The following is a 12,753-nucleotide window of genomic DNA, read 5'->3' as shown; positions in this document are numbered from 1 at the left end:
GTTTTGAATGCAAAAGGGAAGGTACCAGAAGTTAATGATAGGTTGAAAAGATGGGTTAGGGCCAGGATAATTGTGGTAGTGAGGTTTGGGAAGAAATTGTATAGGATGAAGTCGAGTGCACGAGTGGTGAGGTGTGTTTTGAAGAGAAGATGATTAATCTCTCCTTCAATGATGATGAGGAGGAAGCTTATTTGGAAAGGGCAGTGGCCTGTTATAGTGATTATGGTTGATGGGCAGTAAAGATTTGACTTGATTGGTGGATCTTATTTTTGAAATGTGCAAAGAAGTCTCCTGCAAAGATGAGGGATGTCGGAGGGGGAAGTGAAGAGCACAGGTGGGAGTTAAGGGTGTTAAATTGCTGTTTGTGCTTATGGGACATGGAAAAGTGGTGAAGTAATCTTGTTTAGAAAAAGTGAGGGATGACTTGAATATGAAAGTTGCTTGTTTGAATGTGATGTAGTCTTCATGTGAGTGCATTTTCTTCCAGCGCTGCTCAAGATTCCAGGTCACTTGTTGAAACATTTTAGTGATGTTGGTGTGCCAGGGTTGTCTATTGATTCATGGCATTTTGCCATGCACAAAAGGGGGACCGAATCCACAGCTGATGTGATGTTTTAGAAAATGGTGTCACTGTCAGTGTCGTTGAGTGAAGATATGGAGGAAAGTGATAAACTAGAGTCAGAGAGCATGTGGATGTCTAGGTGTGCTGTTGGACATGGGGGCAGGTAAGGAGGATAGTGATGAGAAATAATAATAATAATAATAATCTTTATTTATATAGCGCCAACATATTCCGCAGCGCTTTACAGTTTAACAGCTTCAATCACAACAGTCATAAGTAACAATGTTAACAATACAATTAGTGAATAGATGGTGGTCAGATGGGGAACATATGAGGTGTCGAGGTTAGATAGGGAGTAGAGGAATGATGAAGTTAAGGAGCTTGGAGGCTGCAGACTGGCAGGTGTCAATAGGGATGCTGAAGTCACCCATGATGATGGTGGGCTTGTCAGCAGAGGGGAAGTGTAGCCAGGTGGGGAAGTAGTGAATAAATGCAGTGGCCGAGCCTGGGGGTTGGTATATGATCACCACTTGGAGGTTGGAGCAGCAGCAGATATGAACCGGATGCACTTCAAAAGAAGGGATGATGAGGGAGGGTAGAGGTGGGATGAGATGGAAGGTTCATTACTAGAAAGGAGAAGACCCAATCCTCCATCTTGTCTATTGCCTGGGAGTGGAGTGTGGGTGAAATGATGTCCACTGTAACACAAAACAGCAGGGGAATCTATGTCAGAGGATGTCAACCATTCTTTGTTGGGTCCAGGAAGGATAAATTGCAAGAGGTAAAGAGGTTGTGGTTGATGAAGAGCATATTGTAGATGGAGTGGGCATTCCACAGTGCTCCAGAGAAAAGCTGTGGCAGAGTGTGGGTCAAAGGAATGGATTTTATGTTACAGGGATTGTGGTATTTTCTAGTAGGTGGTGAGTGATAGTAGTCAAATTTGTTAGGGGAACACAGTCACCCGCTTTTAGTCATCATGACAGTTGCATAATTGACTGATGAATGATGGACGAGGCCTTGGCTGTTTCCACTACTAGGCCAGTTATTGGGTAACTCACAGTGAGTGTATAATATATACATATCCAATTGCAACACATGGAATATATGTACATAGCCTGGTAAGGTCACTCTCAAACTCCACAATAACAAACAGAACTAGATGCCGCCACCACCAATCATTTATACAGGCTGATTGGACACCTGCTACAGACAGCGTATGGCTCCAGGGTTGTTGTTTATAGATCAAGAAGAATGAAGATATTGCATTTTAGATATTTAATCCAAACTGACTCCTCATAGAGGAGAAAGAAGGAATTGAAAATAAATTATGAGAAGCCTTATGCATTGTACAACGTAAAAGGCTCAATAGTCATTAGCTATTAGGTCAGCAAATTAGCACAGAAGGGAGAAAACTTAAAGAGACACAAAAAAATAAGTGATGTACATTTTTAATCAAAATAACATTTCATCCAAAAGCACACACAGAGAAAACATGATCAATAGCAATTTATATCCATTGCTCCTCATTAGTGTTGAGCGATACCTTCCGATATTTGAAAGTATTGGTATCGGATGGTATCGGCCGATATCCAAAAAATATCGGATATCGCCGATACCGATACCCGATACCAATACAAGTCAATGGGACACAAATATCGGAATGTATTCTGGATGGTTCCCAGGGTCTGAAGGAGAGGAAACTCTCCTTCAGGCCCTGGGATCCATATTAATGTAAAAAATAAAGAATAAAAATAAAAAATTTGGATATACTCACCCCTCTGACGAACCCTGGCTGTCACCGCTGCAAGCGTCTGCCTCCGTTCATAAGAATGCAGAGAGTGAAGGACCTTCGATGACATCACGGTCAGGTGACCGCTCACCTGACCGCTCACGTGACTGCGACGTCATCGAAGGTCCTTCACTCTCTACATTCTCAGGAGCGGAGGCAGACGCTTGCAGCGGTGACAGCCAGGGTTCGTCGGAGGGGTGAGTATATCCATATTTTTTATTTTTATTCTTTATTTTTTACATGAATATGGATCCCAGGGCCTGAAGGAGAGTTTCCTCTCCTCCAGACCCTGGGAACCATGCGCACCGCACACGCCAAAGATGACTGGGAACACTTCTGATTCCGATTTCCGATATCACAAAAATATCGGAACTCTGTATCGGAATTCCGATACAGCAAATATCGGTCAATTCCCGATACTTGCAGTATCGGAATGCTCAACACTACTCCTTATAGATAAGTAAAAAAAAAATAAAACCCAAATTTATACTAATGTTATAAAGTGACCTCAGCAGGAAAAAATCATCCTATAACATGTTGTACTATTCTGACATTCTAATGTTAAGCGCTTGCGTAAGACATGGCAGAGTGCTCAATTTTATATTATGGGTCAGTGCAGATCTGCAATTATTTTCTCATGCCAATTCCACATATGAAAACAATGGTGGCATGCCATTAGTGGCTCCGATATTAACCCATTATCTACCAATGTCCTTTTTTTTGGGACGCCTAATCTTTAGCTTCTAGCAACTAAGATTTTATAATTTTTATAATTAGGTCCAATTTTTTGTGTTGTGTTTTTAAAATGAATGTTTTTAAAATAGGAAATCATGTCATTGTCATTTTTAATTGAATATCGGGACGCCCTTTTCTGAAAAATCCATACTTGTAAAAAATTTAATTTGGCAAGTAATGGGTTAAGATAATTTGCACCAATAAAAATCTATTGGTGCAAAAGGGGAAGTACCTGTAGAAGAAAGTCCTGCAATACCTTATAACCTCATGAACCCTGGTCACATGGCTGGTGGCTAGCCAGTACAATCGGACTATTGGTGCATGCTCAAATCCGGGAGCAAGGACACATCAGCAAGGCTCCCGGACATGTGCCCAGCAGCATAAAGATGCCGGGATGTGAGCAAAGCAGCGAAACACGCATGCACACTCCAATCACAATGGGGAACAATATAAAAATACTAACAGAGGATCACACCCTGATTACAGCAACAATATACAATAGAAAAGCCCCAAGGAGGAAAAGGAAGGTGAGGAGGGGGGGAAACAAGGGGGAAAAAAAGAAAAAAGTAATTAATAAGAGAGGGAAAAAAAGCAAAGTTCAGTAATTATTACAAATCAGTAGAAAGATATGGGCAATATTATAGACACATGTATTGCAATAAATACAGATAATTACATTCTAAGGCTGGCTTCACACTCAGAGTATGAAAATACGGTCCATTTTTTACGGCCGTAATACGCTGAAAAGTCGCCAAAATAGCGGTCCGTAGCTCCTCCGTAGGCAGGGTGTTTCAGCGTTTTTTGCGCGTGGCATCCTCCGTATGTCATCCGTACTGCGTGTTTTTATCGCAGGCTTGCAAAACCGACATACGGCTATACAAGGGATCCATGTGTTAAAAAAAAAAAACATATATACTGTCTATATATATATATATATATATATATATATATATATATATATATATATATATATATATGTCAGTAGACACATATATGTATAATATGGTAATTCAATTACCGGCTTTTGCTTTCTCCTTCCTAAACCCGACATGATATGAGACCTGGTTTACATACAGTAAACCATCTCATATCCCCATTTTTTTTGCATATTCCACACTACTAATGTCAGTAGTTTGTCTATGCAAAATTTGGCCGTTCTAGCTAGTAAATTAAAGGGTTAAATGGCGGAAAAAATTGGCGTGGGCTCCCGCACAATTTTCTCCGCCAGAGTAGTAAAGCCAGTGACTGAGGGCAGATATTAATAGCCTGGAGAGGGTCCATGGTTATTGACCCCCCCTGGCTAAAAACATCTGCCCCCAGCCACCCCAGAAAAGGCACATCTGGAAGATGCGCCTATTCTGGCACTTGGCCTCTCCCTTCCCATTCCCGTGTAGCGGTGGGATATGGGGTAATGAAGGGTTAATGTCACCTTGCTATTGTAAGGTGACATTAAGCCAAATTAATAATGGAAAAGCGTCAATTCTGACACCTATCCATTATTAACCCCTTTACCCCCAAGGGTGGTTTGCACGTTAATGACCGGGCCAATTTTTACAATTCTGACCACTGTCCCTTTATGAGGTTATAACTCTGGAACGCTTCAACGGATCCCAGTGAATCTGACATTCTTTTCGTGTGACATATTGTACTTCATGACAATGGTAAAAATTCTTTGATAGTACCTGCGTTTATTTGTGAAAAAAACGGAAATTTGGCGAAAATTATGAAAATTTCGCAATTTTCCAACTTTGAATTTTTATGCAATTAAATCACAGAGATATGTCACACAAAATACTTAATAAGTAACATTTCCCACATGTCTACTTTACATCAGCACAATTTTGGAACCAAAGTTTTTTTTTGTTAGGGAGTTATAAGGGTGAAAAGTTGACCAGCAATTTCTCATTTCTACAACACCATTTTTTTTTAGGGACCACATCTCATTTGAAGTCATTTTGAGGGGTCTATATGATAGAAAATACCCAAGTGTGACACCATTCTAAAAACTACACCCCTGAAGGTGCTCAAAACCACATTCAAGAAGTTTATTAACCCTTCTGGTGCTTCACAGGAATTTTTTGAATGTTTAAATAAAAATTAACATTTAACTTTTTTTCGCAAAAAATTTAATTCAGCTCCAATTTGTTTTATTTTACCAAGGGTAACAGGAGAAAATGGACCCTAAACATTGTTGAACAATTCGTCCTGAGTACGCCAATACCCCACATGTGGGGGTAAACCACTGTTTGGGCGAATGGCACAGCTCGGAAGCGAAGGAGCGCCATTTGACTTTTCAATGCAAAATTGACTGGAATTGAGATGTGACGCCATGTTTCATTTGGAGAGCCCCTGATGTGCCTAAACATTGAAACCCCCCACAAGTGACACCATTTTGGAAAGTAGACCCCCTAAGGAACTTATCGAGAGGTGTGGTGAGCACTTTGACCCACCAAGTGCTTCACAGAAGTTTATAATGTAGAACCGTAAAAATAAAAAAATCATATTTTTTCACAAAAATTATCTTTTCGCCCCCAATTTTTTATTTTTCCAAGGGTAAGAGAAGAAATTGGACCACAAAAGTTGTTGTACAATTTGTCCTGAGTACGCTGATACCCCATATGTGGGGGTAAACCACTGTTTGGGCGGATGGGAGAGCTCGGAAGGGAAGGAGCGCCGTTTGACTTTTCAATGCAAAATTGACAGGAATTGAGATGAGACGCCATGTTGCGTTAGGAGAGCCACTGATGTGCCTAAACATTGAAACCCCCCACAAGTGACACCATTTTGGAAAGTAGACCCCCTAAGGAACTTATCTAGAGGTGTGGTGAGCACTTTGACCCACCAAGTGCTTCACAGAAGTTTATAATGCAGAACCGTAAAAATAAAAAATCATATTTTTTCACAAAAATTATATTTTCGCCCCCAATTTTTTATTTTCCCAAGGGTAAGAGAAGAAATTGGACCCCAAAAGTTGTTGTACAATTTGTCCTGAGTACGCTGATACCCCATATGTGGGGGAAAACCACTTTTTGGGCGGATGGGAGAGCTCGGAAAGGAAGGAGCGCCGTTTGACTTTTCAATGCAAAATTGACAGGAATTGAGATGAGACGCCATGTTGCGTTTGCAGAGCCCCTAATGTACCACAATAGTAGAAACCCCTCACAAGTGACACTATTTTGGAAACTAGACCCCCTAAGGAACTTATCTAGATGTGTGGTGAGCGCTTTGACCCACCAAGGGCTTCACAGACGTTTATAATGGAGAGCCGTAAAAATAAAACAAAAATTTTTTCCCACAAAAATTATTTTTTAGCCCCCAGTTTTGTATTTTTCTGAGGATAACAGGAGAAATTGGACCCCAAAATTTGTTGTCCAATTTGTCCTGAGTGCGCTAATACCCCATACGTGGGGGGGAACCACTGTTTGGGCGAATGAGAGGGCTTTGAAGGGAAGGAGCGCCATTTGGAATGCAGACTTAGATGGAATGGTCTGCAGGTGTCACATTGCATTTGCAGAGCCCCTAATGTACCTAAACAGTAGAAACCCCCCACAAGTGACACTATTTTGGAAACTAGACCCCCTAAGGAACTCATCTAGATGTGTTGTGAGAGCTTTGAACCCCCAAGTGTTTCACTACAGTTTGTAACGCAGAGCCGTGAAAATTAAAAAAAAAATCTTTCCCCCCAAAATTATTTTTTAGCCCCCAGTTTTGTATTTTCCCGAGGGTAAGAGGAGAAATCCGACCACTCCAGCTCAGATGCTAGGGTGCGAAAGTGGATGGCAAAATGGCTGACCAAGGACGAGCCCTGAGTCAATGCCAACAGTTGGAGCGCCGTATCATGGGTGACACGAGGTCCTAAAAAGACCTGTTTCAGAGTGCTCAGAAATAACGGTGCATTCTGCACCACATGATCGCCACGCTCCCACAGTGGCGTAGCCCACTCTAACGCCCTGTCCGACAGGAGAGACACGATAAACCCCACCTTTGCCCGCTCTGTAGGGAAACGAGAGGCCAGAAGCACGAGATGTATAGAGCACTGACTCACGAAACCCCTACAAGACTTACTATCACCAGAAAATTTTTCTGGTAGCGGGAGGTGAGAGAGTCGGTACAGGGGTGGCAGTGGACAAGGTAGCTGCAGCCACGCTAGCAGCCTGAACAATGAGATCAGTGACATACACAGCTGAGGTTGAATGATCCAGAGCCGCCAACCTTCCCTCCAGCTGCTGGATGTACCTCTGTAAGCGCTGATCGTCCGCCATTTACTAGTCAGACCTTTGCGCTAGTATTATGTTAGGACTGGCGGAACGCACCAAGTTTAAGATGTAATGGTATTAGGTGCGTTCGCAGTCCGAGGTCCTCCGTGCAGGTGAAAACCCTGCTGCTAGTAGAGACGGACAATATGTCGGTACAATATAAATACACACATGGGTTAACTTCACCCTGTGTGAAGGAAGCGAACCCTGTTGCGTCACAGGGCTGCGGTACCGCACCAAGAGCGCAAGCAAGGAGTCTCAGAACTCAATCCCAAGACTCAGGATTTGAGTTCATAAAGACCTCAGGAGCTCGACACCGCTACTGGGGTGTCAGAGAGACAGAAATAATATTATTAAAGAAGCACAAGGGTGCGTGCGGTGCCGCACTGGCGGACGCCACTAACCACCCAGGCTTGGGTCAGGAAAGCGCAGAGAAAGTGCATGGCGCCGCACTGGCGGTCACAGCAATTAGATGCTGTAATGTGTGTAACGTGCTGATGGCTAAGTCGGGCGCTAGGTAGCAATCATCCACCTTCCGCGAGCAGTCATACAATAGGGAGGGGATTGTGTTAAAGAACAACTTTCACTCACAACACACACACACGTTTACAAAAGACAATACTAGCGCATGGCCGTGCGGCCATGCGAGCCTTAAATAGTTGCAGCACGTTTAGGACCTTCAGAGAAGGACCAAAAGAGTTGCTGCAGTACCTGAGCATGTGACCCCAAATCTCCACTGAGAGATCTTGATCTGGTCATGCTCAGAGTGCAAAGCAGGACTTAGTCCTAGCACCTACAAGGACCTTCCAAGAAGGACCAATGACCTAGCTGCAGTGTCTGATCATGTGACCCTCGATCTCCACTGAGAGATCTTACACTGGGCATGCTCAGAACGTGAAAAGCAGGACTTGGTCCCAGAAGCGTCTGCTCACCGCTGCCCAGCACTGACTTCAATGGCAGAAGCAGGAAGTGCAGCAGTAACTCTTAGCACAGAGTCAGACTGAGCGAGACGCTGGGATCGACGTCCCCGCTGAGCAGGTTCCACTGTGGCCAGAGAAGAATGGGAGACCGCAGCGGAGATGGCCCGAGATTCCACCTGTGCAGAGGCAGGAACTCAACCCCTAACACTCTTATCTTGAATTCTCTTTTTGTGAGCCCCACATAAATTTTGGGGGAGCCACAAGCAAACCACATTTGTACTGCTGCATGTTATGTTTTGATTATTATATAATTCATGGAAAAAAAAACAACTGGAAAGAACTGTGGCAATTTCATTATGCCTATTATTGATGGAACTCACCAATAATAAAGTGCTAGTGCAGAGCTCTTGGGTTCTCTATTTAGAAAAAATAATTGTAAATATCCATCTAGGTCACTATAAAAAAAAAGCTATAATATAACTCACCTCTCTCTCATAAAGTATATGTGAACTGTTGTCTCATGAATTTTATGAGTATGAAGTTATGTGCTAATTGAAAGACAGTGAAATATGTCAAAGACTGTGAATGGATCTTGCCCATTCACATAAATAGTGGTTGTGATCCCTGTTAAGAAAGGGAGCGGAGAGGGTGGATTTTCACATTATTTTGCAAAGAAATAGCTTGTTGAGCTTTCTGAAAAACTATACAGATATTTCCAACCAAAAGTCCATAAATCAATGCACAGTTCACAGGGACACCCAAAAATGACAGGGATTGGCTCAGCAACTGAGCCTCTCTCCCACTTCTTGGATCAGATATTATGCTCTTTAGCATTTATTACTAGTCTCTATTTGCCGGATATTGGAGATTTTTATTCAAAAAATTTCAGATTTTGAGTGCCAAGAGGAGTATTTGTTGGCTACATTCAACAATGAGAGCTTGTACATCTGTATCCAACAGGGCACCAGTGTTCAGACTATCAGACATCAGCTGAGCAAAGCAGGTACAGATGCAATTTAGAAAGAGTTCATCCATGAGGAACTAGAGTTTGTGTTAAGTCACAATTATTTCCAGTTAGCAGACCACTGGTATACCCAATCAGCTGGTATAGTGCTGGATACTGCAGGTGCCCCAATTTCTGATAATCAAATATCTATGTGGTCCAACAGTAAAATTGTGTAAAATCATTCATTCTCATAGATATCACAAAAACATTAATTATTTCCTTGATTGGGTTCAATAATTATCATCTATATCACTGCCTCGTGGACAATTTTATGATTGCACAGAATTAACAACAGCAATGCAACTTTCTTATCACAGGTACAAAAATTATGTATAAGATTGTGGATGCAGGATTGCCCTACTTAAAGCCATACAAAAAAGGTTTGATGTATAACAAAAATCATATTGGGGTACCGTGTTAGCCAGAAAAATTAATGTAAATACATGTATACCTAAACAAGACAAAAGTATTCTAGGAGTGATACCTTTATTGGCTAACCAGAAAAGTTATATTTGCAAGCTTTCAGAGCACAGAGGCTCCTTCATCAGGCCCGTTTACAAGTTAATGAGTGAGTTAAGTGCAAAATATTTAAAATAACAGGATATTTGTGCATGGGAAAGATGACTTGATGCACACTTGGGTTATGCAGCAGGACAATGATGCAAAACACACCAGCAAGTCCACCTCTGAATGGCTTAAGAAAAGCAAAATTAAGACTTTGGAATGGCCTGGTCAAAGTCCTGACCTTAATCTGATTGGGATGCTGTGGCATGTTCTTAGAAAGGCTGTTGCTCGGAAACCCTCCAATGTGGATGAAATACAACAATTTTGCAAAGATGGGTGGGCTAAAATTCCTCCAGAGCATTCCCTCTAGCGAACAGGGACCTGTAGGTTTGGATTTCTTTTTCCCTTAGTAATAAAGACCTCCATTTAAAAACTGCATTCTATGCTTGCTTGTATTATCTTTGTCTAATATTAAAATTTAAGTGTCCATGGCAGAAATTCCTTGCTTTTATAGAGATGAAAGTGGGTCTCCTACTTCTCCTGGCCACTGTGGGACTGAACAGGTTGAGCAATGGCATGTCTGCCACTAATACACATATTAAGAGGCCCAATCGAAAATGGGGCACATTTCTACCTACAAACAAGAAAACAACTTTTGTCACAGACACACAATGGGGCCCATACACTCTCCTTGCACAGGGTCTCTCTTCAGCCTGTGTCCACCACATTCTATACTACTAATTTGGAATATCTACCATATAGATATTTGGAGAAATATTGTTAGTCAAAATTGAATTTTAGCTTTGACCATTTATTTTTTTTTTCTTCAAAGGGAAATATCTGGGAACAGATTTTGCGAATTCCTTTCATATTGGAAATTATTAACACTGTGCCATTCATTGTTACGGTAAGTATTTAACAACTTTTTTTCTGTGCCCAGAGTTAGTCTTTTCCCCATGATGTGATGACAGAGTTTATATTGACAATATGACACCCTGATAGTAGAGCCCATTCTATAAGATGAGAAACATTGTCCACCACTTCTGCATGTATACCCCATAACTAAGTGCCAGCACTCTATTTTACTCATTACCATTACAGAACCTGGCTGCATCTTGTGTGTGTTGATATTTTGGCTAAAATACGCAAACTCAGAAGATACAAATAAGGTTCCTATTGCCTTGTGAGTCCTACACTAGAATGAAAATCAGTTCACTGAGCTACTGAGTGTAATGCCACCCAGTTGTATAACCATAGCTGTCAACTTTTGAAGAAGAGAAAGACAGAATATGCAGAGTGCCTAGCCCTGGAAAAAATTTAGGTCACCCTCTTAATTACACAACCACACCTACGGTCTCACCCATTTACCAAATATTCAACTGTCCTCATTAGGAAAATATTAGAAAGTGAAGGAAAGCCATTTGAGAGCTGTTTTTACACTACTACAATACCTTTTGTTTACATGTCCAAAATAGGAGAAGAACAAAGGAATGCAGCTGATTACAAATTCAGAGCCATATGTCTCCACAACACCTAACCTTGATCTATCAGTATGCACTCAAGCCGTTTCCTCAGTGTTCCTTGCTGCCTTCAGTTCATCTCCTGAGCGTTCCTCTTTGCCCTCAGACCATATTCTCAGCACTAATCTCTGCCCTTAGGCTGTCTCTTTGACACTCCTTTCTTCCGTTTTACAATCTCCTTTGTGCTCCTCTCTTCCTTGAGGCAATCTCCTTGGTGCTCACTTGTGCTCTTGGGCCACCTCTTTGGCCCTCCACTGTGCCCTCAGGCCATCTCCTCAGTGCTCCTCTCCTGCCTTCAGGCCATCTCCTCAGTGCTCCTCTCTTGCCTTCAGGCCATCTCCTCAGTGCTTTTCTCTTGCCTTCAGGCCATCTCCTCAGTGCTCCTCTCTTGCCTTCAGGCCATCTCCTCAGCAACCCTCTTTGCCCTCAGGCTGTCTTCTCAGCACTCCTTTCTTTGTCACAATATGCCCTGGACTAAAGAAAGAGAGGAAAGTCTTAATAGGGCTATCTTAAAGTTATTATGGATGTGCAGATACATATGAATAAATATGTTTTTTGTCATTTAAAGGAAACCTCTGGTTGAAAAATGATATAGGATGCATATGTAGGATAAATGTGCGGCTTAATAACGTTAGGAAGATGCCCAACTGCAGTACTGAAAGTGCAGCACTTTGAAGAAAATAAAAGTTATTCCTTCCAAGAGCCTCTGGCTTTCAATCATACAAGTGTTCCTCCGTTACCGCTTACTGTACTGTAAGCATTCCCCGGCACTTTAACTGACAACTGGCTGCGTACTGATGCACTGCAGAGTCGGTTGTCAGTCAAAGTGCCAGGACATGCTTACTGTAGCCATGACGAAATACCAGTATGACCGAAAGTTAGCGGCTCCTGGGAGAAATTAAGTTCATTTCCTACTGGGATCCGCCCTTTCAGTAATGTGACTGGGCACATTCCTAAAACTAGTAACCATCGTATTAACCCTATGTCTGCATGGTATTCTGTATCAAACTTAACCAAACTTAAAAGCTGAGCTGATCCAAGTTTGCCATGGTAAAACTATGTAAATTCATTATGCCATCCTAGTTGTTATTTCCTACCTTTCTTGCTGTCATCTTTGCAGAATGCACTGTGACATTGAAAAAAAAGTAGAGTCCATTTTGCAGTTATGTACATGGCATTTTTGTCATTTGTGACATGTGCAGAGCATATCTTTATACATCTTATTCTCAGCATATCTGGTTGTCTAGATCATCTTAAACACAGAGTTTTCTGCCATGTATATAATTATTGCAATTTTGTTCTTATTGGAAACATCTGCATGAAAGAGACCCTCTGTGTTGGACTGCTTTGCAGTTTTTCTATTTTGCTGCTACTAAACAAGTTCCTGACTGCACCACATTAAGTATTCGTTGGGACAAATAACCTGACAGGGAGCTAGTGAATCAACCACAGCTTATCCCA

The 12,753-nt window shown here is 41.8% G+C and overlaps 1 protein-coding gene across 1 annotated transcript in view; it reads left to right on the top strand.

Annotated features, from left to right (window-relative positions):
* KCNT2 (potassium sodium-activated channel subfamily T member 2) overlaps positions 1-12,753 on the top strand; it is a 1,033,274-nt gene that overhangs the window by 370,830 nt on the left and 649,691 nt on the right. The window contains exon 6 of the mRNA XM_069737282.1: positions 10,605-10,679. Coding sequence (XP_069593383.1) covers positions 10,605-10,679 — 75 coding nt within the window. The remainder of the gene's footprint in view (positions 1-10,604; positions 10,680-12,753) is intronic.

The sequence above is a fragment of the Ranitomeya imitator genome, chromosome 8 (genome assembly GCF_032444005.1).
Source record: "Ranitomeya imitator isolate aRanImi1 chromosome 8, aRanImi1.pri, whole genome shotgun sequence".
In the NCBI taxonomy this organism is placed as follows: domain Eukaryota; kingdom Metazoa; phylum Chordata; class Amphibia; order Anura; family Dendrobatidae; genus Ranitomeya; species Ranitomeya imitator.
Note: the sequence above shows the minus strand (reverse complement) of the source record. Positions and strands in the feature narration are given on the sequence as shown.